The 27,502-nt window shown below is 47.3% G+C and overlaps 1 protein-coding gene and 1 pseudogene across 1 annotated transcript; both read left to right on the top strand.

Annotated features, from left to right (window-relative positions):
- The first annotated feature begins 587 nt into the window (after positions 1 to 587).
- Positions 588 to 3,196, top strand: ID2 (inhibitor of DNA binding 2). Its single transcript, XM_038740690.1, has 3 exons — positions 588 to 1,113; positions 1,508 to 1,571; positions 2,436 to 3,196. The coding sequence occupies exons 1-2, from the start codon at positions 766 to 768 to the stop codon at positions 1,562 to 1,564; spliced, it is 405 nt and encodes a 134-aa protein (XP_038596618.1). The 5' UTR covers positions 588 to 765; the 3' UTR covers positions 1,565 to 1,571; positions 2,436 to 3,196.
- A 21,983-nt stretch (positions 3,197 to 25,179) lies between these two features.
- Positions 25,180 to 25,324, top strand: LOC119920461 (annotated as a pseudogene).
- Positions 25,325 to 27,502: the final 2,178 nt, after the last annotated feature.

The raw sequence follows: 27,502 nt of genomic DNA, 5'->3' as shown, positions 1-27,502 counted from the left end.
CAACATATAGAGACAGTCCCTACCCAACAGTGGGCTCACAGTCTAAAAGGGGGAGACCGGGAACAAAACCAAACATACTGACAAAATAAAATAAATAGAATAGATATGTACAAGTAGAATAAATAGAGTAATAAATATGTACAAACATATATACAGGTGCTGTGGGGAAGGGAAGGAGGTAAGATGGGGGGGATGGAGAGGGGGACCTGCGACCGCGTCTCTGGGGGCTCCGCAGGCTCCGGTTGGAGGGGCCGGTGCCGGGTAGTGAGTGAGGATCCTGCCGGCGTTAATTGAGGAAGGCGGATTTTGGGTTGCAGTCCCGCGGTGGGCGGGCGAGGCCCGGCTGCCCCCTTCTACTATTTACCAGCCCAGCTGGGCAGGAGGCCACGCCCCCTCGGAGCCGGGCAGAACGCGGAAGGGCCGAGCGGCCTCCGCCAATAGGAAGGCGCGCCTGGCGTGACGGACGCGCGGCTCCGCCAATGGGCGGGGGCGGGGGCGGGGGCGGGCTCTGGGCGCCCCTGCGGGAACTGATAAAGGCGGCCGCGGCCCGCCGCCAGCGCCACTCGGAGCCCGGGAGCGGTGGGAAGACGGGGTTAGGGAGGGGGCGACGGGAAAACCGAAAAAAAAAAAGGAAGGGAGAGACCGAGCGACTGACCGGTTGCAGGCATCGTCCTCGCCGAAGCCTCTACGACCCCTCCGCCTCTCTCCTTCTGTCCCTATTTCTCTCCCTCTCCATCTCTCTGTCCGCCTGTTGCCGCCTCCACCATGAAAGCCTTCAGCCCCGTGAGGTCCGCCAGGAAAAACAGCCTCTCCGACCACAGCGTGGGCATCGCCCGGAGCAAAACGCCCGTGGACGACCCCTTGAGCCTGCTGTACAACATGAACGACTGCTACTCCAAGCTGAAGGAGCTGGTGCCCAGCATCCCGCAGAACAAGAAAGTGAGCAAGATGGAAATCCTGCAGCACGTTATCGACTACATCCTGGACCTGCAAATCGCCCTGGACTCGCACCCCACCATCGTCAGCCTCCACCACCAGAGGCCCGGCCAAAACCCGGTTTCCAGGACGCCCCTGACCACCTTAAACACGGACATCAGTATCCTGTCCTTCCAGGTAAATGCCCACGGCCGAATCAATCAATCAGTCGTATTTAGTGAGCGGTTACTATGTGCAGAGCACTGTAGTAAGCGCTTGGGAAGTACAAGTCCCCTTCCCCACCTCCTTCCCCTCTCCGCCCCACCCCACTCGTGAACGCGGGCCTTTCGGGAATCGGTGCTGAGGTCATTAGAGAGAGAGACGGTTGCCTGCCAGGGTGATGGCCTTTTTGTTGTAAAGTCCGTCTGTGACAGATCGGGGCAGTTGAGAAACTTCAGAAGTTCCTGACGTGAAGTCAGGTCTCGCTGGGCCCGTGCGTGGCATGTGACCTGGAACTTCACGTCGCGGGTAGCCTCCCGCGGGCCTTTCCAAGCTGCTCCTTGCTAACCCCGTGCCTCTCTTCCTCCCGCAGGCTTCTGAATTTCCCTCAGACCTAATGTCAAATGACAGCAAAGCACTTTGTGGCTAAACAAATGGTGAGTGATGCGGGGTCCTGCGGGGCTTGAAGTGCTGGGTGACGGATGCACGCCCGTCCCTACTGGGAAAATTCAAATCCGGGCTCATGGTTGGGAAGTAGAGCCCGTTCACACGCTTAGATAGTCCATCTGGTCTCCCTCGACCCGATCAAGTTGTAGCGTGGGATGCCTTGTTTTCTAGAGGCGGAAAAGTGACCCCGAGGGATAGTGGGGTTCACCGAGGCGGTGGCCCCGACGAAGTCCGAGTTGGCCCCTTAAGGGACTGCCTGCTTGTTTGCCCGCCAGCCGGACCCAGTGGGCCCCACTCCCAGTCGCCCTGGCCACCACCACCACCACCACCACTGTGTTTTTCGCAAATTCCAGGGCAATCCTGTCCCCCAACCTGGAGCTGTCTGGCCCCGGGTGGGGATTGGTGCCCCCCACCCCCCGCCCAATACTTGCCATCCCACTGAGCTTCCATTTGAGGATGTGGGTTTGTGCCTTCACTATCTGCTCAATGAGAGGGCTGCTTTTAATCAAATAATTGTTGCAGGAGGCAGACTGGCGCCTCTGTGTTCTGGCATTCGGAATCCAAACGAGACCTTGGATTGACAAGTCTTTTCCTCTGAGCGAATGTTATTTCAGTGTTTAATTTGTGCTGCTGGGGGGGGTTTGGGGGGTGGGGGCGGAAGGAGGAGACGGGGGTGTGTACGCGCGCGCGCGCGCATCTGGACGCCAGGGTTTGCCCAATCTTGGAGTGTTTGGTTTAAGTGTTCAAACTGTGGCTTCCTCCCTGGCGCCAGTCTGGCCAGATCTCTCTGCCCTTAGGTTACGTTCTCTTAAACACGCCTCTTTCTTTCTCTCTCCCTTCTCAATCTCTTGCAGGTGTTCGTGACTCCCTTTTTGCACAACAAAAAAAAAAAAAATTCTACAGGACCTTTTCAAGCGCTGAGCTTATTTTTCATCCTTTTAGAGGGAGCACAACAGCTAATTAAATGAACTTAAAAAAAAAAAAAGGAAAGGTTAAAAGAAGAAAACAGTTGAATGATCATCCCCAGTGTGCTCTGGACCGGGACTGATTTTTAGTTATTTATGAAGAGACTTTAAATGCCCTTTCTGCAGTTGGAAGGTTTTCTTTATATACTTACTATTCCCAACCTGGGGAGTGAAACACAAACTCACAGGGAACTGCCCATTTGAAGCAGACTTTGCCTTTTTTTAAAGGCAGAGCGTGAGTACTAGAAGGGTTCAGTGTTCAGTTACTAAATGAAGTCTTTTGGTCAGAAATTACTTTTTTTGACACACCTACTGAATGCTGTGTATATATTTATATATATAAATATATTGAGTGAAACCTTGTGAACTCTTTAATTAGAGTTTTCTTGTATAGTGGCAGAGATGTGCATTTCTGCAAAAAGTGTAATGATGTACTTAATCATGCTAAACTTTTTATAAAAGTTTGGTTGTAAACTTTAACCCTTTTTATACAAAATAAATCAAGTGTGTTTATTGAATGGTGATTGCCTGCTTTCTTTCCGAGGATCGTGCTTTGATTTTTATCGTGCTATGTTACAACTGAACCGAAATAAATACCAGTTCAAGCTTATGTGGAATGTATATGATTAATAAAATCTGCCTGAAGTGACTATCCAACAGCTGCATGGTTTTTAAGTCTGGCTCCACTGTCCATTCAAACCTTTCTCCTTCCTTCCCAGATAAAAGGGGTGGAGTGGGAGAATTCCCTTATCCTCCATGAGGAATAATATTCTATTAATCCCCAGAGCAAAGGACAGGGAGGTGGGGGGAAAGGGGTATATTGGATTTCCCGCACCCTACAGAGTTCTTAAAAAAAAGGAGATGGCTAATTTTCAGCACTTAGAACAGTGCTTGACACAGAGTAAGCACTTAGATACCATTGTTATTACTATTATTCTAGGGAACGACCAAATCTTAACAGTTCAATTTGAAGCGGAGGGTAGGTACGTGGATTTTGGACTTGCCTGTTTTGGGCTCAGATCAGCCCTGAAGATGAGGTGCTACTTTCCTTTCCAGGGTGGGTGTTCACCAGATGCCAGGGGGCAACTTTTCAATAAAAAAAGTGATCGCAGAAACACTGCCACGTGATTGAGATAGGGGCAAGGGGCAGTCATCTCCACTGTGTTAATGATTAAGTGTTGGCTGCTGCTTGCATGACTCTTGTTTGTCCAACAGTTAAATTAGTCTGCCCTAGGACTCCCAGCCCCTCAAGCTAAGACAGGACTTGCTATCTTCCCTTCCTCTTCCTCCGCTCTTCCTACGAGTCTGGTCGCCCTCAGCATTTCCCGTGCAGAGGCTGTGGCAGTGCCCGTGAAATAAATACCCTAAATACCCCTGCAGCACTGGACGGCCAACTGTTTGGGGTATGGCAAGATGGCGGAGAAAGAGTGGGGAGAGAGAAATGTGTTCTTTTGGGTCCCAGGACAAATTACTAAAAACTATTTCAACTTCAGCCCACGCACTGCAAATTTTGGAAAAAGGCGTAACAAAAACAAAACTTCCAAAATTAGATGCCGCTTCCTGGGAGCAGGGGGAGGGGAGTTCTTTCGAGGGCAGAGAGTGAGGAGGCAGGCGGGCTAGGAATGGTGTGGGAATCTTGCCACTTTTACCGGGCTGAACAGGAGGAAAATGGGCTGGGATTGGTGTGAGAATCTGGCTACTCTTAGCAGGCCCGAGCAGGAGGAAAGCGGGCTGGGGATGGCGTGGGAATCTTGCCACTTCAACCGGGCTGAGCAGGAAGAAAGCAGGCTGGGGATGGCATGGGAATCTTGCCACTTTCACTGGGCTAAACAGGAGAAAAGCAGGCCTAGGTCTGCCGTGGGACTCTCCCTTACCTTTCACTGGCTGAACAGGTGTTTGGGCAGCTCTGCCTTTCCTTGTCCCTGACCCCCAATCCATCACCAGAGGAAGGTGAGAGGGAAAGGAGTTGGGAGAGGGCAGACTGAGAGCTGGGCTTGATCTCTGCATACAAATTGGGTTTTAGCCAGTCACCAACAAAATCATCCCATCTCCAGCAGGGACCCCTAGACATGAGCTGAGACCCCAAACTAGGAAAAAGAGGGAGATGGGAAGGGGGGGGCGGTGTGTGTGTGTACGTGCACACGTGTTGGAGGGGTGCATACACGCACAAGAACAGGTAGAGCTGATCCCACAGCAAGAGTACAGTATGGTGTGGGCAAAACTTGAAGCTCTGCAGCTGGAGCACTTGGTGATTTCCTCAAGCCAGTGTCCCTCTGCTGGTAAAGCTGGGGCGGAGACAGCAGACTTCAAGTAGCACCTATCTCATGCCCACCCGAATGCCCAGTTCCTCCCCACCCTCCACTTCCAGCTTCTTGAAGGCAGGGCTCATTCTTCAGTACTCTCTCTCAAACAGTCCACACAACAGATGCCAAATAAATACCACCGAGGGACTGAAAAGGTGCCCCAGCCTCTGAAAAGTATGTTAGTATCCAGTCTGAAGGAGCTAGTCCTGTGAGAAACCACTGGGCGTTAAACGACAAAAGGCATCAGTACCCTTCCCTGAACGGGGACAGATGCCACCATCGTCATCATCAATCATATTTATTGAGCGCTTACTATGTGCAGAGCACTGTACTAAGCGCTTGGGAAGTACAAATTGGCAACATATACAGTCCCTACCCAACAGTGGGCTCACAGTCTAAAAGGGGGAGACAGAGAACAAAACCAAACATACTAACAAAATAAAATAAATAGAATAGATATGTACAAGTAAAATAAATAAATAAACAGAGTAATAAATATGTACAAACATATATACATATACACAGGTGCTGTGGGGAAGGGAAGGAGGTAAAACCACTGCCACCACTGCCCAGCCCCAGAACCCTCCAGCTGCTGGAGCGGAGTAATGGGAGAGGAGGGAGGTTGCCTGTGCCCAACGCGAGCACTGCGGAGACCAGTTCCCTGGGCCTGTACAGCAAATCCAAATAAAACCAAGCACCCCTTCTGTGAGGTGGCTTCCCTCCAGGGAGTAGAACAACACAGAGCAGATGACCTCTATGGAGGCTTGGAGGAGTTGACATTCCAATCCCAAATTGCCCCAAAAAGCAGAGGTCTGGAGGACTCCAAGAGGATTCCCTTCGTTTCTTGTTCCAGAATAATATAATGGTATTTGTTAAGCACTATGTGCCAAGCACTGTACTAAGCACCATGATAGATACAAACTAATTTGGTGAGACACAGTCCCTGTCCCACATGGGACTCACCATCTAAGGAGGAAAGAGAACTGGTATTGAATCCCCTTTTTACGAATAAGGAAACAAGCACAGAGAAGTAAAGAGACTTCCCTAAAGGCACACAGCAAACAAGTGGCAGATCAGGGATTAGAATCCGGGCCCTCTGACTCCCAGGCACATATTTCAGAACTTCACACAGTTCATCTGTACTTGTGCACGCACACACACACACACACACACACACACACACACACACACACTTGTATAAGGACAGTTCTATTAGCAGCCCAGTTAAAGGCCACGTAGGGTTCGTGCACAAGAGAGCAAGTGGGTCTTACCCTCAGTTTGAGTTGCCCTCTTTAATCTTGCCCTGTTCTGGTGGCTACCTTTGAAACAGTCCACCTTGGCCAGGCCAGCGTATCACCTGGAAGAAAATGCCCCGAGCTTCAGCCTTTTCTGACCAACCTCTCATCTCCCCATCCTATTCTCCCTCCCTTCAGTGTAGCCTAGACACATGAGTCCGTCCCCCATTAGCGCTTCGATACTTACCCACACCCCTGGCCCCACCCCAGCACTTATATTCTGCCGTTTCCCCTACCTATAATTGATTTTAAGGTCCATCTCCCCCAATACACTGTAAGCTCCTTGAGGGCAGGGATGGTGTCTATCAACTCTAGTGTGTTGTACTCTCAAAGTGCCAAGGACAGTGCCCTGCACACGGTAAGTCGTCTGTAAATGCATTGATTGATTTTTGGGGGGGAAGGAAGCCTTGGTAAATATAACCCCCAGGGTGGTTTCTGCAAGATCCCAATGGTCAGAGCAGAAGCCCTTCTCCTCCCTACCCTGCCTCTTCGACAGAAATTGCCAGGAGGGGGTTGGGGTAGCAGAGCCCAGAAGTGGGAGGGGTGGGAATTGAGGGAGAGGGTCATTCCATTTCCATTGCCTCCCCCCTCCATACTGACGAGCCACACATAGGGCACCTGTATTTTTAAAGGCAGCGAGGGAACTATTGAAATATTTTGACAGAACTACTCCCAAGGGCCTGGACTGCCAATTAAAATTAGTACCTTTCAGCTTTTCCCCAAGTGGGCAGAGCGCAAATTCTTTGTCGGGGTAGAAGCCTCGTTAGTGGAGGCCGAGCGCCCCCTTGTGGCCCATGAGGAGATCACCGCTCTTCTTACCCGACTGCTAATTCCTTTCGCAAGAGAAAGAAAGAAACTTCTGCATTAAATTGGAGTGAATAGAGTGGAAGGAAAAACGGCCCGGGGGATGGGAATAGCGGAGGTCGAGGGACTCGGCTTTTAGTTTTTTCCTGTTTGTTTGTTTTTTTTTTTTTGTTTTGGGTATTCTTTTAGACTGTGAGCCCACTGTTGGGTAGGGACTGTCTCTATATGTTGCCAACTTATACTTCCCAAGCACTTAGTACAGTGCTCTGCACACAGCCAGCGCTCAATAAGTACGATTGATTGATTGATTGATTTTCTTTTCCTCCTGGAGCCTATTAAACCTGCCAAGGCACCTGCAAAGATGATGTGCTTCTGAAAATGGCTAATTCTGAAGAAAATTCTTGCTTTAAGAAAACAAGTTTGTTGGGATTTTTTGTTTTGGTGTGGCCTTTTTTTTAAAGAGGGTGAGCAAGAGTCTGTTTAGACAAACAAAAAAGTTGAGCTGGAATGGTGTTGCGCTTATTTGAAATACTGAAATATCACAGTGCTCTGCACAATAAGGACCCAATAAATACCACTGACTGATTGATTAATTCATTACTTTAACTTTCAAAGACAAATGGGATTCTTGAGGTGCCGGGCTCTCCTCTATATTTGGGCTTTCCTCTACTGTATTGTACTTTCCCAAGCGCTTAGTACGGTCGTCTGTCCACAGCAAGCAGTCAATAAGTACCATTGGAGTACTTTTTGAGTGCTTACTAGGTGCAGAGCACTGTCCTAAGCACTTGGGGTCAATGGACAAAGTCATCCAAGCAAAATGAGCCTGGAAACATCTGAAGAGATCCTGGTCCTGGCCTGGGACTGCTGCTGGCCCACAAGAACACAAGTCAGAAAAATGTCATTCTAGTGCCAGCTAATCAAGCAGGAAACACAAGAATCGGATTGCAGAGACTAACTGTGGAAACCGGTATTTTCAACTGCCGGGCATAAACTGTAGGCAGATACAGATCAAAACAAGGAAATGAGCTCTTCAGCAACAGAGCAGGATGGGTCGCCACTTGCCGCACAACTTATGGGGAACAAACTCTGGCCCTCCGGTTCCAATGGTGCCAGGGGCATCGGCCAAGGAGACCTGTAAAGAGCTGGTCTCTTTGCTTAATTCTGAAGTTCTTCCAGAAGATTTTGGATCCCTGGGATATTCTCCGACGATACCATGGGGGCTCTGGGTGGGCAGGATGGGGACCAGAAAGCCTTGCTGCGGCCCTTCATATTCCTTTCATGAGGATCCTCTTCAGAGACACCAGGGAAACAGCGACCTGGATCCTTATACCGGCTCCATCGCTTGCCTGCTTTTGTGACCTTGGGCAGGTCGCTTCCCTGAGCTTCAGTTTCCTTACCTACAGAACAGGGATTCAATACTTGCTCTCCCTCCCACTTAGGCTTGTGAGATTCATGTGGAACAGGGACCGGGTCCAATCCGATTATCCTATATCTACCCCAGGAGTTGGTACAGCGCTTGGTGCACAGTGCTTAATGAATCCTATTATTATTATTATTATTATTATTTTATGAATGCTGAAACCCAGATCCTCATCAGGCCCTGAGTGACACCTATCGTAAACATAAACGAGTTGGGAAAATGTCTGTCCGGGTCACTTTCTGAACCTTACCGGAACTCAATTTTTGAACGCCTTCAAAATTTTACTCAAGGGAGTCTCAGAAGGCTTGCACTAAATATTAAAGCTCTGTGGAATTTACAGATTCATCTAAGATTTCCAACACTCTGATTTGCATACCAGTAACAGTCAAAGCACACACATGGAAAGGGGTGCAAATAGAGAATCGCCTCTGGAATGTAAAAATAAATTTTTTTAAAACCCCGAGAAAGGTTACAATGCTGATTTTATTCAATCGTATTTACTGAATGCTTACTGTATGCAGAGCACTGTCCTAAGAGCTTTAATCCTTTTATATCCTAATCGGGATTTTATCTGAATCATTTTTCTTTTGTGGATTGTGACTAAAGAAGAAATGTATAGACTCTTGCCAAAAAGTGCTTTGGGAACTAGTAAGTACAAAAATCAGGTTAATGTCTATCACTTGCATGAAAGGATCCAGGGCTGTGTCCAACCTGAGTAAACTGTATCTAACCCAGTACTTGGGAACAGTGTTTGACACATATCAAGTGCTTAACAAATACCATAAAAAAAGGGCTGTCTAAGCCTGGAGAAGACAGTCTATCCCGCAGAGCCTGGATCTGCAGCATTTTCATGCAGCGGGGCCAAACAGAAGGAAAGCTTTGAGCAACTGGTGTGCCAAGAGCCTAACATAAAATTTCAACACAAATTAACAAAGTGAGAGAGGGAGGGAGGGGGGCAGGAGGCTGGGCTGTCTAGAACTGAGGGTCTCCGGCCCCTCACTGGAGAAGAGGAAGGGACAGCACAATTCCTCCTCAGTGGCAAAGCCCTGCCCTGTCACAGACAGAGGCCGGCAGCAGCCTCCCTAAGCCGATCTTGCCTTGCCTTGCATTTTCACAGCATGGCCCGGTGGAGACAGCTCCGGCCTAGGAGTCAGAAGGACCTGGTTCGAATCCCACGCTCTGTCAGTTAAGCGTTGGCCATCCGCCAAGCTAGCTCTCTTCCTCCCTTCAAGGCCCTGCTGAGAGCTCACCTCCTCCAGGAGGCCTTCCCACACTGAGCCCCTTCCTTCCTCTCCCCCTCGTCCCCGTCTCCATCCCCCCATCTTACCTCCTTCCCTTCCCCACAGCACCTGTATATATGTATATATGTTTGTACATATTTTTTACTCTATTTATTTATTTATTTTATTTGTACATATCTATTCTATTTATTTTATTTTGTTAGTATGTTTGGTTTTGTTCTCTGTCTCCCCCTTTTAGACTGTGAGCCCACTGTTGGGTAGGGACTGTCTCTATATGTTGCCAATTTGTACTTCCCAAGCACTTAGTACAGTGCTCTGCACATAGTAAGCGCTCAATAAATACGATTGATGATGATGATGATGATGATGTCAGTTGCTTTCATTTATTCATTCAATAGTATTTATTGAGCACTTACTGTGTGCAGAGCACTGTCCTAAGCGCTTGGAAAGTACAATACAACCATAAAGAGAGACAATCCCTGCCCATACCAGGCTTACAGTCTAGAAGGGGGAAGACAGACATAGAAACAAGTAAACAGGCATCAATATAAATAGAATTATAGATATATACACTTCAAGGAAACATGCATCAATATAAACAGAATTATATGCATATATATATATATACATAAATGTTGTGCCTGCTCTGCAACCTTGGTCAAATCACTGCACCTCTCTGCCGCAGTTTCTTCAACTGTAAAATGAGATTCAATTTCTGTTCTCCCTCCTTAGACTGTGAGCCCCATAAGGGACAGGGACTGCGTCCTAACTAATTAACTTGTACCTACCCCAGAGCTTAGAACAGTGTTTGACCCAAAAATAAGTGATTAACAAAATGTCATAAGAAAAAGCAAAAAACAACTCGTCCGGGTGCAGCCCTGGAAGCGGAGGGGAGCAGGCAAGGGGACCGACATCTTGCTCATTCAGGGTCTATGGGGGCAGAGATCAGGATTTATTGTGCCTGGCACAGTACGCTTTCACCCTGGCCAATGCCCCACGGAGGGGGCAGCTCCTTAGCCCCTGGTGATGGTGGGGTGGGGTGGAGAATGGGCTAAGGGCAGTTCACAGTCAAGGGACGGTCACCCCGCAGGGGCTGGGTTGACAGCAGCCCCTTCTTGCCCCAAAAGCCCCCGAGGTGAGCTAACCAAGGAGCCGCCCTTCTGGGGCCGAGGGCAGGCAGGGTCCGGATAAATAAATAAAATTTATTTATTTATTTTACTTGTACATATCTATTCTATTTATTTTATTTTGTTAGTGTGTTTGGTTTTGTGACTGTGACTGTGAGCCCACTGTTGGGAGGGACTGTCTCTAGATGTTGCCAACTTGTACTTCCCAAGTGCTTAGTACAGTGCTCTGCACACAGTAAGCGCTCAATAAATACGATTGATTGATTGATTGATTGGCCAGCCAGCCGGCCAGAGGTCCCGACGCCGATCCTGGGAGGGGGCCGGGGTGGGGAAGCACGGCTGCCCTCCAACCTGACCCTCCGACAGCAAATCCTTCTCCTGGGTAGGGATGGCGAGGACGTAAGCAAACAGTAAAACCAAAGCAGTAAAATTGGAAATTTGCATTTCTTAAAGCTCATAAAAGCGCTGCCCCACTGGGCAAAGTATGAAGCGGATACTCATGATGCGAAGTACAATTCAAAAATCTATTTCCCTTAGAAGTTTTTTTCCATTTTTATCACCGAGTTCATCTATTACTAGAGCAAAACCTGAGACCCAAAAAAGTCTTCATCAAATGACTAAAGGCTCAGTATCCTTCAAAATAGTCTTACACATTCTGCATGACAATGGCTTTCCTGACTCTGGAGTGGCTCATAAATGTTTATAAACTATTTTAATAATACAGCCACATATCTTCAAAAAAAACCCGAGAGAATCGGTAAGAGGCAGAACTCAAAATAACTACAAATAAACCAAGGAGCCTCCAGGAGGAAAGAGGAAACCAGAACTGTGGTAAAGAGTATGCTTTCTGTCACAATCTGTTTGTAAGACAACTAAATTCTGTATTGCTCATTTTGGAAGCTGTATTTTTCGTTGAAAGATGAAGCTGGCGCCTACAAGATCATGCTGAGAAGCAGCAGGGTGCAGTGGATAGACCAAGGGCCTGGGAGGTCATGGGCTCTAATCCTGGCTCTGCCACTTGTCTACTGCGTGACCTTGGGCAAGTCACTTCACTTCTCTGGGCCTCAGTGACCTCATCGGTTAAATGGGGAATGAGATTGAGTCCCATGTGGGATAGGGACTGTATCCAACCCGATTTGCTTGTATCCACCCCAGCACTTAGTACAGTGCCTCACAGATAGTAAGCGCTTAAATGCGACAATAGTATTAATAATAATAATGGTATTTGTTAAGTGGTTACTATGTGCAAAGCACTGTTCTAAGCGCTGGGGGATACAAGGTGAGCAGGTTGTCCCATGTGGGGCTCAATCAATCAATCAATCAATCAGTCGTATTTATTGAGCCCTTACTGTGTGCAGAGCACTGTACTAAGTGCTTGGGAAGTACAAGTTGGCAACATATAGAGACGGTCCCTACCCAACAGTGGGCTCACAGTCTAGAAGGGGGAGCTAGAGAACAAAACAAAACATATTAACAAAATAAAATAAATAGAATAGATATGTACAAGTAAAATAAATAGAGTAATGAATACATACAAACATATATACATATATACAGGTGCTGTGGGGAAGGGAAGGAGGTAAGGCGGGGGGGATGGAGGGGGGAGGAGGGGGAGAGAAAGGAGGGGGCTCAGTCTGGGAAGGCCTCCTGGAGGAGGTGAGCTCTCAGTAGGGCCTTGAAGGGAGGAAGAGAGCTAGCTTGGAAAAATATGGAACACTTCACGAATTTGCGGGTCATCCTTGCGCAGGGTCACAGTCTTAATCCCCATTTTACAGATGAGGGAACTGAGGCACAAAGTTAAGTGACTTGCCCAAAGTCACACAGCTGACAATTGGTGGAGCCGGGATTTGAACCCATGACATCTGACTCCAAAGTATTATTATTATGATTATTATTACAAGCAACTGGGGCCTCTTACTTGACTCCTATTCCCACCTCTGGCCATACCTGTGGTCCCCAGCTCAGAACCAGAACCGGCCACAAGCACAGCTCCCTTCAGAAGCTACATCCCTTTGATGCAAGGAGGGTTGGCGGGGGCGGGGGGTGGTGGTGGATGGAAGCAGAGGGAGACAGTGCCAGGAACAGAGAAGCGCTAAGGAGAGAGCCCTAGAAAAGCAAGGAGAGGTGGGAAAGAGCAGGGAGATCTCTCCAGGAACACGCTGCAGGAGCCCCTACAGGGCCAAGGATGGGGACACTGAGAGCCCAATGGGGGACAGATCTGAATACACTTTCTTTACCCCAACACTTAGCAGATGCTTGACCAATGCCCCCAACTATTACAAATGACTGGCTAGAACCCAGGGGGTCTCCCTCCTTCCTTCCCTCCCCTTTCTCGCACTAACTTCCACTTTCCAAAAACCCATAAAACAGGCCCTTCTCCAGTCTCCCCTCCTCCTTTTCGATATGGGGACCACTTGGGGGTAGACGAGGAGAATAATAATAATAATGATGATAATAATGGCATTTATTAAGCACTTACTATGTGCGAAGCACTGTTCTAAGCACTGGGGAATTTACAAGGTGATCAGGTTGTCCCAAGGGGGCTCACAGTCTTAATCCCCATTTTACAGATGAGGTAACTGGGGCCCAGAGAAGTTAAGTGACTTGCCCAAAGTCACACAGCTGACAAGTGGAAGAGTCAGGATTTGAACTCATGACCCATGAGAAGAGGGTGGGAGACAGATACTGGGGTGTGGGGAGCAAGGGGCGGGTAAGGGAGGGGGCTGTGCCCTCTCACTTGCTTGTAGAGGGATGGAGGAGGGAGCACAGCTCCTTAAAATAAAAATGCTTTACTTTAAATGAACTTACTATGTGTCAAGCACTGTTCTAAGCGCTGGGATAGATACAAGCTAATCAGGTTGGACACAGTCCATGTCCCACATGGGCCCCATAGTCTTAACCTCCGTTTTATAGATGAGGTGACTGAGGCACAGAGAAGTGAAGCGACTTGCCCAAGGTCACACAAGCAGACGAGTTGCAGAGGCAGGATTAGAACCCAGGTTCTTCGGACTCCCAGGCCTGTGCTCTATCCAGTAGGGCATGCTGCTTCCCTAAAGTTACAGGACCAGGAAAGCCAGGGGAAGGGTGGTGGCAAGCAAAGCAAGGAGGGGGAAGAAGAAAACAAACAACAACCACAAAAAACCCCCATCCTGGCTTAGCACAGAAGTACCCGCTCAGTCCATTGATCCCCTTGCTCACAGCCCATCCCCCTTGCAAGGGCCAGGCACCACATCCACAGAGGGAAACCCAGTCAGGGAGAGTGGACTGCCTGCAACTCCACAGTCTGGCATCTGGTCTCAAACATCCTCTGGACCCTGGGAGCCAGAGGAGCGGCGGGAAGGCCAGAAACACTGCCAGGATTGGCTGCGGCTCCCAAAATCCCCCACGAGGCTCCTGGTTGGTAGCAGACAACAACCAACTGTTGTTGTTTAAGACACAGCTCCCTGCTCAGAAGCACTTACTCACCTTGCACCCTCCTACCTCACCTCCCTGATTTTCTACTACAACCCAGCCCACTAACTTCGCTCCTCTAATGGCAACCTATTCAATCTGGCCTATCTCATCACCAACCTCTTGCTCATGTCCTGCCTCTGGCCTGTGACAGACAGTGACTCTCCCTGCCCCTTCAAAGCCTTATTACAAGCAAATCACCTACAAGAGGCCTTCCCAGACTAAGCCATCATTTCCTCTTCTCTCACTCCCTTCTGTGTCACCCTTTATTTACCCCTTCCTCAGTCCCACAGCACTTATATACATAGCCATAATTTATTTATATTAAATGTCTGTCTCCCCATGTAGGATGTAAGCGTGCTGTGGACAGGGAATGTGTCTATCAACTCTGTTACTTTGTACTCTCCCAAGCAATTAGCACAGTGCTCTGCACACAGTAAATGCTCAGTATATACAACCGATTATCCCCGAGCCATATCCATGCCTTCCTCTCCTCACTGGTTCAAACCTTCGTCATATCACTGTTAAGCTACTGCAATGATTGCCCTGCCTTTGGCCTCCTCCACTCCACTGCCCGGATCACTGTCCCGAAATATCACTCAGCACATGCTCGTCCACGCCTCCAAACCGTCCAATGGCTGTTCGCCTCCCTCTGCATCATGGATGTTCTGGGGCTTCGTGACACTCCCATCTTCTCACCCTATCTCCCCCTTCTTCCAAACTGGGTCTTTTTACCCCCAACACCTCCTTCCCATCTAACGGTTCCCCACTCAAGCAGTTCACGAGCCTGCACATTCTCCCACTCCCAACCTGCTAGACTACAGCCCTCCCCACTTCAAAGCCCACTGAATCCCTCCTCCTCTTCCAGCAAGTCTTCCATGATTAATTGCCAGAACCCCACGTCTTCCCCACCCTACCACCTTCTCCAGGCCTCGCACAGACCCTCCACAAGCCGGCAGGTATGGGAAGCTTCCATTAGTGGCCTGGATTCTACCGGTCCCGTTAGCTCGTCGGCTCCTAGAGGGAGAGGAACAGGCCTTGTGCTCTTGCTGCACTTTACCCGGCGCTTAGTCTAGTGCACAGCAGGAGTTCAATAACTACCATTCACTAATAAGCACTCGGTTGGCATTATCTCTCGGCAGGAAAGCAATGAAGCTCACTAATTGAGTCATTTTACCCCCTCTTCCCAGAGAAGCTGATGGACACCCTGGTGGTCCACTGGGCGGCATGCTGGGAGTCGCCAGCTCCGCTGGAAAGAAGCCTTTTGGACCCCCTTGCTTCTTTCCTCCAGTGTCCAAAAACCCTCAAAGATTTTTGCTTCTCAGGACAAGGCACAGTGCAGGAGCCTATCCCTCGGGCACCCCTAAAATCCAAGCCCCCCTGCACTGCTGTCACCACCACCACCACCACCACCATCTAGACTTGCTGATAACACCACAACTACAAGGGGATCGTCTGGGGTTTCGGCTAAGCGGACCTCGCTTTTTCTGGGAGGCTACATTTCCAGTACAGCAGGCCTTTCCCCTGCTAGTCTCGGGTCCCCTTTTCCCTCCCCGGAGCATCCACCGACTCACCCCAGACAGTTACATTAAACTCATTTTAATACTTGGGGTACATAGTACAAAACACAACTCCATGAAAAGGCGACAGCAGAAGAAACAGCACATTTCACAGCAAGCGTTCCTAAATTCCGAGAGTTCCCCCGGCCCGCAAAACCTGACAGTTTTATTTGCCCCTTGGCCCTCCTTACCTGTGTCTGGCCCGGAGCCTGAGAGCTCCTTCTGGCCAGCCCCTTCCTGCTGCTGCAGGTTCCCTGACGCCTTCTCTGACGCTCCTCGGCTCCCTTCTCTTGGGAAGCCTCGAGGTAGCTCAGCCCACCCTCGTCTGAAACTTGAATCACGTGTCCAATGTCCTGTTTAGAAAACATGTCCACAGCACTTCTTCCTGTTTGCTTGTTTAGACCCCAGCCTCCTGACACCCCATCGCCAGCTGACTCCTCGCCTACCAGTTCCGGAAGTTCCAGCTTAATGACTGCACTTGTGCTAGGTGTTTGTACTTCCCAAGCGCTTAGTACAGTGCTCTGCACACAGTAAGCGCTCAATAAATACGATTGATTGATTGATTGATTGACTATTTGATTGACGGGGCATAGTGCTAATTGAGCTTTCCTGTTGGGCAGGGCCCTGCTCCTAACGAGTTTCTCCTGAGAGAAGGTGGGGAGACAAACAGTATTTCTAGTTGTTTCCACTGAATTGATACCACCTGCATTAAGTGTGGGCAGGGAACATGCCTACCAACTCTGTTATAGTGTATTCTTCCAAACAGTACAGTGCCCTGCATACAGTAAATGCTCAATAAATATGGCTGATAGATTGACTGACAGAACTATGACTCCTTTCTCCTGCTAATGCTCTAGGATTGTTAACCATCCTGTTCCACCATATTTATTTACAGAATAGCTAGGAATGGTTCCTCTAGTCAATGACTAGCTCTCTGTCTCAGACCCGTACGGGAAGGAGCATGGCCTAGTGGATAATGCATGGACCTGGGTTCTAATCCTGGCTCTGCCGCTTGTCTGCTGTGTGACCTTGGCCAAGTCACCTCACTTCTCTATTACCTCTGCCTCAGTTACCTTATCTGTAAAATGGGGATTAAAACTGTGAGCCCCGATAGGGACTGTGTCCAACCTGATTAGCTTGTATCAACCCCAGTGCTTGACATATAATAAGTGCTTAACCAGTGCCATCATCATCATTTCTTTTCCCATGAACTTCACTCTCTTCTCTGTCACCTGAGCATCTCCCCTTGTAAGGGAACTAGAGACTATTCAACCCTTATGGCCCTCCATGGATCCAAGTTTTCAATCACCGTAGAAAGCCTCACCATCCTCCCTGTCTCACAAGCTTGTAACCTTGGCATCATCTTCGATTTATCACTCTCATTCAACCCACATATTCAGTCTGTCACCAGATCCTTCGGGTCCACCTTCATGACACTGCCAAATTCTGCCCTTCCTCTCCATCCAAACTGCTGCCATGCTGATCCTAGCACTTATTCACCTCACCCTCAGTCCCACTGCACTTATGTACATAACCATATTTTTTAAATTTATATCATTGTCTGTCTCCCCTTCTAGACTGTAACATCTTTGTGAGCAGCAACTATGCCTACCAACTCTGTTATACTTACTATCTCAAGTGCTCAGTACAGTACTTGGCACAGAGTAAGTTCTCGATTGATTGTCTGCAGTGTGACCTCAGGGAAGTCACTTAACTTCTCTGTGCCTCAGTTACCTCATCTGTAAAATGGGGATTAAGATTTCAAGCTCCACGTGGGACAGGGACTGTGTCCAATTGGATGAGCTTGTATCTACTCCAGTGCTTAGTACAGTGCCTGGCACATAGTAAGTGCTTAAGAAGTACCATTGAAAAAAATTGAAGCTCCAGTGGTTGCCCATCCAGCTTTGAGTCAGACAGAAACTGCCTACCATTGGTTTAAAGGTGCTCAACCAGTGTTCCCCACCTGCCTTATCTTGCTGATCTCTTACTACAACCCAGTCCACAGACTGTGCTCCTCTAACACCTACTCACAGTACTTTGACCTTATCTATCTCTCCACCAACCCCTTGCCCATGGCCTCCCTCTGGCCTGGAACTTCCTCCCCCTTCAAATCGGACACATTCCCCACCTTCAAAATCCCCTTAAAATCAAACCTCATCCATCATCATCAGCATCATGATCAATCGTATTTATTGAGCGCTTACTATGTGCAGAGCACTGTACTAAGCGCTTGGGAAGTACAAATTGGCAACATATAGAGACAGTCCCTACCCAACAGTGGGTTCACAGTCTAAAAGGGGGAGACAGAGAACAAAACCAAACATACTAATAAAATAAAATAAATAGAATGGATATGTACAAATAAAATAGAGTAAAAAAATATGTACAAACATATATACATATATACAGGTGCTGTGGGGAAGGGAAGGAGGTAAGATGGGGGGATGGAGAGGGGGATGAGGGGGAGAGGAAGGAAGGGGCTCAGTCTGGGAAGACCTCCTGGAGGAGGTGAGCTCTCAGCAGGGCCTTGAAGGGAGGAAGAGAGCTAGCTTGGCGGATGGGCAGAGGGAGGGCATTCCAGGCCCGGGGGATGACGTGGGCCGGGGGTCGATGGTGGGACAGGCGTGAACGAGGTACGGTGGTCCACAGAGTCGAAGGCAGCCAAGAGGTCGAGGTGGATTAGGATGGAGTAGAGGCCGTTGGATTTGGCATTCATTCTAATTGTGCTTGCTGTGAACATGTACCTCAAACAAATTCCTCTCTCTCCTTTTCCCTTCTTCCCCTTTTCACATTAATTCAGAAAGTTTCCCTTCTCTACTGTCCCATTAAGTTAAATCTACTTCTATATAAAATTAACTCGAGCTCCTCAAAATTCTGGCAAGTTTTGAGGTCCTTGACAAAGTCCTAAACTAGTCCAAGGAAAACTAAGTCCCCCAATAAATGAGACAAAATGTTCAATAGGTACTACTTCAGGATGGGTAGGTCCTTGTCAATCGTTGGCATTTATTGAGCACTTCCTGGGAAAGAACAATCCAGGAGAAAGAACCAGTCAGAGAAGCAGCATGGCTCAGTGGAAAGAGTATGGGCTCGGGAGTCAGAGCTCATGTGTTCTAATACCAGTTCTGCTTACATGCCCGCTGTGTGACCTGGGGCAAGTCGCTTAACTTCTCTGAGCGGTCAGTTACCTCATCTGTAAAATGGGGATGAAGACTGTGAGCCTCGCTTGGGACATCCTGATCACCTTTTATCCCCCCAGCACTTAGAACAGTGCTTCGCCCATAGTAAGCGCTTAACAAATGTCATCATTATTATTATTAATTACTCTCCCATTTTAAAGATGTGGAAATTGGGGCACAGAATATTTACTTGACTTACCTGAAGTAACTGTAGGTCAGTGGCGGAGTCAGGGCTAAAACCCAAGCATCCTGACTCAGACCAATATTCTTTCAACTGGGGCCCACTGTATCCCTAAGTAGTAGGCAAATGTTAAATATTTGCTTTGATGATAAACCAAGAACAAAAAATGATTTTCAGGTCTTGGTAATTAGATACTAAGTCAATAGCAGACCAGCTACAGGCTGGAATCGTGCTCTGAATTTTCCCAAGCTGCCCAAATGACTAAAGTATTTAAACATTTTGTACTGCTGCTGCCATAAACTTTGGATTTCTTATTATCGCCTAGCTTTTGTTTGACACAATTATAATCCAAGCATGTCAAACAGACCCACGAACCACATTTGGTTCACTTTTGTTGTAGGTGGTTTGTGACCCACTCAGAACAAACTTCCAGAAGAGGGAAAAGAGAGGGAGGGGAAGAGAAAGAAAGAGGGAGAGGGCAGAAACACAGAGACAAGAGACAGGCAAGAAAGATACAAGAGACTGTTGAGACAAGAAACAGAGATAGAGAGAGATAGAGAAGCAGATGAGAGATAGGTAGAGAGGAGGACAAGGACAGACAGGCAGAGAGAAATGGTAAGAGAGAGAAAGACAGGCACTACTGTGAGACATCATCTCCCCTCCCATTTGAGAGTGATCACAAATGTACACATACACACACTTGGGGCAATTGATAAATGCTGCCGTTGGTGGCAATCACCCTGGGCACTGCACAAGTGCTCTGCACACGCATGCGCTCTCTCTGTCTCTCACTCTCTCTCTCTTCCCAACCCCCACTCCACCGCATTTGGTAAATCCTGCTATTGGTGACAATGACCCCAAACACTGCTCTAGTGTTCTGTCCTCTCTCTCTCTCTCTCTGTCTCTCTCTTACACACACACACACACACACTCTCTCTCTTTCTCTCTCTCTTGGAGTGTTCAGTAAATGCTGTCCTCTGTCCCCACCCCCTATCCCTTTTCCCTAATGACCTGGCCACGTAATATACAGATAAAATTGAAACCATTAGGTTTGATTTCCCTAAAATCTCCCCTGCTCCCCTCCAGTCCCTTCCTCCTGTTCCTTCTTCAACTCTCCCATATTTCCCAGCAGTATCTCAAGAGGAGATCTCCCACTTCCCTGCAAAATCAACCCCCTCCATTTGTGCACATTTTCAAAATGCTTGCTCCCTTCTTTCTTCCCTCCCTGGTTGCCCATTTCAACGGTTGGTTCTCCAGTGGGTTCTTCCCCATTGCTTTCAAACATGCTCATTTCTCCACTATCCCCCCCGCCCCAAAAAAAGTCCCTTAGCTCAACAGATCCCTCCAGATAACACCCAATGTTCCACCTACTATTCCTCTCCAAACTCAAGTTGTCTACACTCGCTGTCTCAACTGCCTCTCTAGTTCTCTCCTTGACCCCCTCCAATCTGGCTTCCGCCCCATTAACTCCATAGAAGCTGCCTTCTTGAAGGTCATCTATGATCTCCTTCTTGCCAAACCCAATGGCCTCTACTCCATCCTAATCCCCTTCTACACTCTCTTCTCCTTCTCCTGAAACATTATCTAACCTTGGCTTCACTGTTACTGTCCTTTCCTGGTTCCCCTCCTATCTCTCTGACCTCTCATTCTGAAACTCTTTCATGGACTCCTCCTCTGCCTCCCACCCCTTAACTATGGGAGAACTTCAAGGCTCAGTTCTGGGTCCCTTTCTATTCTCCATCTCTACCCACTCCCTTGGAGAACTCATTTGTGCCCATGGCTTCAACTACCATCTCTTTGCAGATGACTACCAGTCCACATCTCCAGCCCTGATCTCTTCTCTGTAGTTTCAAAACCTGTCCTCTTCGTGACTTTTTCATCACTTAAGACAGCACCATCATCCTGCCTGTCTCACAAGCCCGTAACGTTGGCACTATCCGACATCTCCCTAACTCAATCCACATAATCTGTCACCAAATCCTGTCAGTTCTACCTTCACCTCATAACTAAAACCCACGATTTCCTCTCCATCTAAACTGCCACCACATTAATCCAAGCATTTATCCTATCCCACCTTGATTTCTGCATAACTCTCTCAGTCCCATAACACTTAGGTACATATCTGTAGTTTAATTTATTGATTTATATGTGTCTTTCTCTCCAGACTGTAAGCTCACTGTGGGTGGGAAATGTGTCTACCAACTCTGTTATTCTGTATTCTCCCAAGTGCTTGGTACAGTGCCGTGCATATGGTATGTGCTCAGTAGATAGCGTTGACTGATTAATTGCTGCTGTTGATGATGATGACCCTAGGCACCGCTCCTGTGCTCTCTGTGTGCATGTGCACACACACACTCGGGGCACTTGGTAAAGACTGCTACTTGTGACGATGACACTGGGCACTGTTCCGGTGCTCTGAATACACTCACTCACTCACTCTCTCTCTCTCTCTCTCTCTCTCTCTCACACACACACACACACACACACACACACACAGCATTTGGTAAAAGTTTCTCTTCATGATGATGACCCTGAGCACTACACCAGTGCTTGTGTGCTTGTATGCACATGTGTGTCTGCATGTGTAACTGAAAAGGCCAATGAAGGGCCTCCAGAACTGGCCCCATTGTGCTCACACCCACACAGGCTGACCCAGGTTGCTTTGCCGTGTTTGTTTTTTGTCACTCTTCGTGCTGTTTTCCCTTCTGCCCTCTGGCCTTTGTGTTCTTATGCAGCTTCTGCTGACAAAAAGGCACTCCTTTCCTGAGAGCAGAGTGTGCGTACTGCCGGTTCCTGCCTTCTTCCCCATTACCATGGACGCTGGGAAGATAATCAATCAATCGTATTTATTGAGTGCTTACTGTGTGCAGAGCACTGTACTAAGCGCTTGGGAAGTACAGTTGACAACATATAGAGACGGTCCCTGCCCAACAACGGGCTCACAGTCTAAAAGGGAGAGACAGACAACAAAACCAAACATACTAACAAAATAAAATAGACAAAATAAAATAAGATAATAGTAGTAACAGTATTTATTAAGTATTTACTGAGTGCAGAACACTGTACTAGGCTGGACACATGTGACACAGAAGTAATGAAACAAGAAAATACTAAAATAGCATAAAGGACAAGAAAAGACACACATAAATAAAGACATAATCGAAAGGATGCTACAGCTAGAGGAGCAGAAATTTAGGCTCATCGGGGTTCAGAGTCCAAGGTACACCTAGAGTCACAGCAACTGCTACAGCAGCAGCCAGCTTCCCAAGGATATTTGGAAGCCTCCTGCTTCAGGTGCCATTCTCTTACTCTCCTGGGCAGAGGAAGGCAGGACGGGGCAGATTCTCCTCGATGGCACTGGGAGTGAGGGAAGCAGTGGTGGGAGGCATCATCAGCGATGGTTCCTGGGGAGGTGTCGTGGCCGTCGCATAGCAGCTGTTTATACCCCCGTGGCCCGGAACGCACAGAACCCATCAGCAGCAGGACAAGCGACAGCAGGAGACCCAAACAGCTGTTGGATAGGGAGCCGAAACTGGGAAACCGAAAGCCAGGAAGGCTGAGGAAATGTTTCAAGGACATGGTGGAAAACAGTTAAAAAGAAAACCCTCATACAATGCTGCATCCCACAGTGCTCTGCACACAGTGAGCGCTCAATAAATACGAGTGAATGAAAACTGGGAGTCAGTTGCTGAGGGCAGGCCAGTATGGAGTACTGCTAACCAGAAGGGAGCAAAAGCTTCCTAAGAAGAGACAAGGAGGCAAAACAGAAAACAGCTCCAAGTACTGCCAACATTAAGCTTTGACAACACGACAAAGGACAATCTTTTGGTGCACACAACGCCACTGGCACTGTGGGTCCTGCACTGGCCTCTTAGCCAAGCACGCACTCAGAGGTGAATCTCGCCGCCAGTGCTACTTTCTTCAATTGCACAGGATGCCTACAGAGAGAGTTTACACCGCTTGTGAACATGCTGCCTCTTTGTTTTGTACTTCACAAGTGCTTAGCACAGGTGCTTTGCATCCAGTGGGTACTCAAAAAATACTTTTACTACTATCACTACTACAGTAGTGCTGAATGACTTGTTACAAGTCAAAGGAGCCAAAAAGAAATCAAAGCCACAACTAATAATCTCTAAATTCTTTTTTTTTTTTTAGCCAGTAGGCCAATGCAACCACCACAGTTTGGATTCCACAATATTCTCAATAACAAACTTCAGAAAATTTGTTATATACAGGCCATCCACATCATCTGATTTATCATTTCATGAAATGCTATCATATTGTGATGGTTTTAGTTAGACCAAAGGTGGAATATTCAACAAACATGAACAAGATACATTCAACACATTTGAATGAAGAAATGATGATAAACTATTTTCAAGGGATTTAAGCTTTTTATTTTAAGCACTGCTAGTCTGACAGCAATTGAACACTAAAAGCTCAGGTAAATAGGAAGAGCCCAAAGTATAGAATTATTTCTGCTATTACCCCCCCACAAAATTTCCACTACACTGTGGTTTAAGGGACCACAGAGCATCTGAGTTTCCCATTTGTGGTTTTATGCTACTAATTCACCGAAGGTAGATAACACTTGCAAATACCATATCCTCTCTGCTGAAAAACATTTTCATAAATATTCAAAACTATAATTTTACACAAAAATCCAGAATTGCAAGAGCTATGATTTTCAAATCAACATCAAATCATTACACTCATGAATGTATTCACACCCTCCTTAGCACTCACGTGTGTGTCTGCTCTATTCGCTGATTTGGACAGAGTCATAAATACTTTCTGTTTGTCTCCCCCATTAGAGTGTAAGCTCCTTGTGGGTAGGGAATAGGACATGTCTTCAGTTTGTACTTCCCAACCATCTACTGCAGTGCACCATACCAAGTGGTCGCTCCATAACCGCTACTGCTATTTACATTATTCATAGAGCATTTTAATGCCATTTGAGCCTAAGCACAAACTGCAGCTAGGTGTAGGCAATATGTATTAGAACATCTATTCATTAGTGTATTTTTGCAAATAGATAACTACTAGCTATATTCTGATAGTTTAGAGGAGTTGCAGAAACGTGTACTTGTGGGAAATAAGCCTGCACAACGCATTCTAGGAGGCTAAGAGGCCCTTCGCTGAGGGCAGTGGGGCAATTCAACCTCGGATGCAGAAGTCAGAAGCCAGAAATAAGCAACAAATAAGGTTTCCAGGTGCTTAGAACAGACTAAAGGGGACAGGCATGAGGGCTTGAACAATGGAGAGTGTGAATACAAAAAAATTAGGTGTCAGTTATTATTACTATTATTATTATACGTGTTAAGCATTAGGTGTAATTACAAGTTGATCAAGTTGGACACAGTCCATATCCCACATAGAGTTCACCATCTAAGGAGGAGGAAGAACAGGCACCCGTGGCTCAGTGGAAAGCGCGCGGGCTTTGGAGTCAGAGGTCATGGGCTTGAATCCAGGCTCCATCACATGTCTGCTGTGTGACCTTGGGCAAGTCACTTAACTTCTCAGCCTCAGTTCCCTCATCTGTAAAATGGGGATTAAGACTGTGAGCCCCACATGGGACAGCCTGATCACCTTGTATCCCCCCCAGCGCTTAGAACAGTGCTCTGCACATAGTAAGTGCTTAACAAATGCGATCATTATTATTAAACAGATGAGGAAACTGAGGCACAGATAAGTTATTTGCCCAAAGACACACAGCAAGCAATTGGCAGAGTTGGTGTTACAACCCAGGTCTTCTGACTCTTAGACTTGTGCTCTTTCCACTAGGTCATGCGAATCAATCAATGATTTTTGAGTGCTTACTATGCCCAGAGTACTGTATCACACACTTGGGAAAGTACGATAGATTTGGTAAACATGATGCCTCTCCTCAAGGAGCTTTACAGTCTAGTTTGGGAGAAAGACATTAAAATAAACTACATAGAGGGGAAATGGCAGAGCATAAGAATACGTCCACAAGTGCTGTGAGGTTGGGGTGGGATAAGTAGCAAAGTGTCAAAGCACTTTACGGTGATGTGGGGCTGGGGTGGAGAAAGAATCCAGGTGCTTAAGGGGTACAGACCCTCTCCGGATCACACCCGGAGAGTTTCCAGTACTCTGCCCGTCTTGGCTATGGGAGGGAGAGTCTGTGCCTCTGCAGAGGCCTACCCATTCCATTCCTAGCTTGGGCAGTGGCTAGCAAATGGAAGGCAATCTGCTACAAGTCAAAACTCACCCATGCTGGGCAGCAGAAGCATGGGAGAGTGTCGAGGGCAGAGACTCAATTTTACTGCATGGAAGAAGGCAATGATAAACCACCTCTGTATTTTTACCGAGAAAACTCTATGGATCCACTACCGGAACGACTGCAGGTGGAGGTGGGGCATTCTGGGAGAGATGTGGCCATGAGGTTCCTAAGGGGCGGAAATGACCTGACAGCATTAGACAAGACAAGATAAGGGGTCCAGGTCCCAGGGCATATGTAACACAGGGGGAGGCTTTCCCAAGAAGAACCTACTGAGGAAGGGAGGCTAAATCCAACCTGAGAGCAGGAGCAGAGTGAGGGAGGGTCCAAGTTCCTTGGAGAGAGCCAATCAGAGCAGCCATGTTCCAGCGTTGAGGACGACACTTCAGCCAAAACAGGATAATAACAATAATGATATTTGTTAATGTGCTTACTATGTGCCAGGCCCCGGACTAAACACTGGGGTGGATACAAGGAAATCGAGTTGGATAAAGTCCCTGTCCCATGTGGGGTTCACAGTCTCAATCCCCATTTATCAGATAAAGTATACGAGGCACAGAGAAGTGAAGTGACTTGTCCAAGATCACACAGCAGACAAGTGGCCAATCTGGGACTAGAACCTGTGACCTTCTGATTCCCAGGCTTGTGCTCTATCCACTAAGCGTGGTTCTCTGTCCCACCTAGCTCTGGCAATCAGGAAGGGAGGCTGGGGCCCTCAGTGACCAGAGGCCTAGATGAAGCACCAAGTGCTACTGTTCACTGTCCCCCCCATTCCTCTCCCCCCCAACGAGGATGGCACTGAGTTGGGAGGAAGTCTGGGTGTCTGAGGACCTGGGTTCTAATCCCAGCTTGCCAATTCTACCTGCTGTGAGACCTTGGGCAAATCAATGAACTCTTCTGACCTTCAGTTTCCTCACCTGTGAAATGGAGACTCAATACCTGTTCTTCTTCCTACTTAAGACTGTGAGCTCCAGGTCGGACAGGGATAGTCAATGACCCGATTACCTTGTACGGTGCTTGACACGTAGCTTAGCAAATTCCATTATTAATTTTGTTATTATTATGATTGTTACATACAGACAGGTTGATACTGAGGTGATTACCCTAAGCTGAAAAGGTGAGCAAAGTAAAGCACTAGGGTGGCCCTGGTTTATTGTCACAGCAACAACAACAGGATTATTACCTTGTAGATAAATCATGGTTTGTAACAGCACTTCAGTGGGGAAGTTTGGGAATACTTTTCCTTATATGTAAATATGTGTAAATAGATATGTAAATATATATCATTTTTTAGTCAAAATACTTTGTATTAAAATTATAGGACACTTTCCATCTTCATTTGTGTGTATATATATATATATGTATGTTAACATAATATAGAATATGGTCAAATAATCTTCATCCCTAAACAACTTTAATGTATTTAATAGTGTGTGTATCTACATTTATACATATGAACATATATGCATACTAAATATACTAAAATTGCTTAGGGCAGAAGATTATTTGAATAAAACTGATAAGGGAATTTTAAGTGAGCAACTAATTACTCAGAGATTTGGCCTGAACACCTAAGTAGCTGGGGGTGGATTTCTCAAATACACTGCATAATGCTATGCATGCTTTTTCAAAATAAAGCTCCTGAAGATCTTATTCATCTTTTATCGAAGATTACTGCTCCGATAGTCTTGCAAGGGTCACTTAAATAAAGGGTCAATAAATAAATGGCTCGTTGGAAGTAGACCAGGATAGACAAGGGGCAAAATCAAGATAGGAAATTTAGGGATGGGAAGTGATTGGCCGAGTAAATCCCAAAAAGACTTAGCAGGGAGTTTCACAGAGGACAAGTTCAATTGAATCAGTTTGCTAAAATAGCTAACATGGACTTGTAAATAAATGATCTTCCAAGTCCTACAATTCTATGAAACCACTTGTGGTATGCATGAGAGTAAGATGCATGAAAACTAAACAAAGCAAGAGAAATGGTAAAGAAAGCAGGGGAGTATAAGCAAGACTTGTAAAGGGCAGTGGCAAAGAATGACAAAGGAGGAATTGAACCACCCTCAGAGAGAGGCTTAGCTGACCAGTCGGTGGAAAGGGCTAGAGTTAGTTGGCAGAGTGCCCAGCCCTCTTTGACACGGCTGCCAGTTTGGGGAGAG

Source organism: Tachyglossus aculeatus, chromosome X1 (assembly GCF_015852505.1).
Source record: "Tachyglossus aculeatus isolate mTacAcu1 chromosome X1, mTacAcu1.pri, whole genome shotgun sequence".
Classification (NCBI taxonomy): domain Eukaryota; kingdom Metazoa; phylum Chordata; class Mammalia; order Monotremata; family Tachyglossidae; genus Tachyglossus; species Tachyglossus aculeatus.
Note: the sequence above shows the minus strand (reverse complement) of the source record. Positions and strands in the feature narration are given on the sequence as shown.

Bases quoted from the DNA above. Each gene is read 5' to 3' on its own strand.
- ID2 (XM_038740690.1), top strand. From the start codon at position 766: ATGAAAGCCTTCAGCCCCGTGAGGTCCGCCAGGAAAAACAGCCTCTCC. The intron at 1,114-1,507 runs GTAAATGCCCAC...TTCCTCCCGCAG, and splicing joins TCAGTATCCTGTCCTTCCAG to GCTTCTGAATTTCCCTCAGA.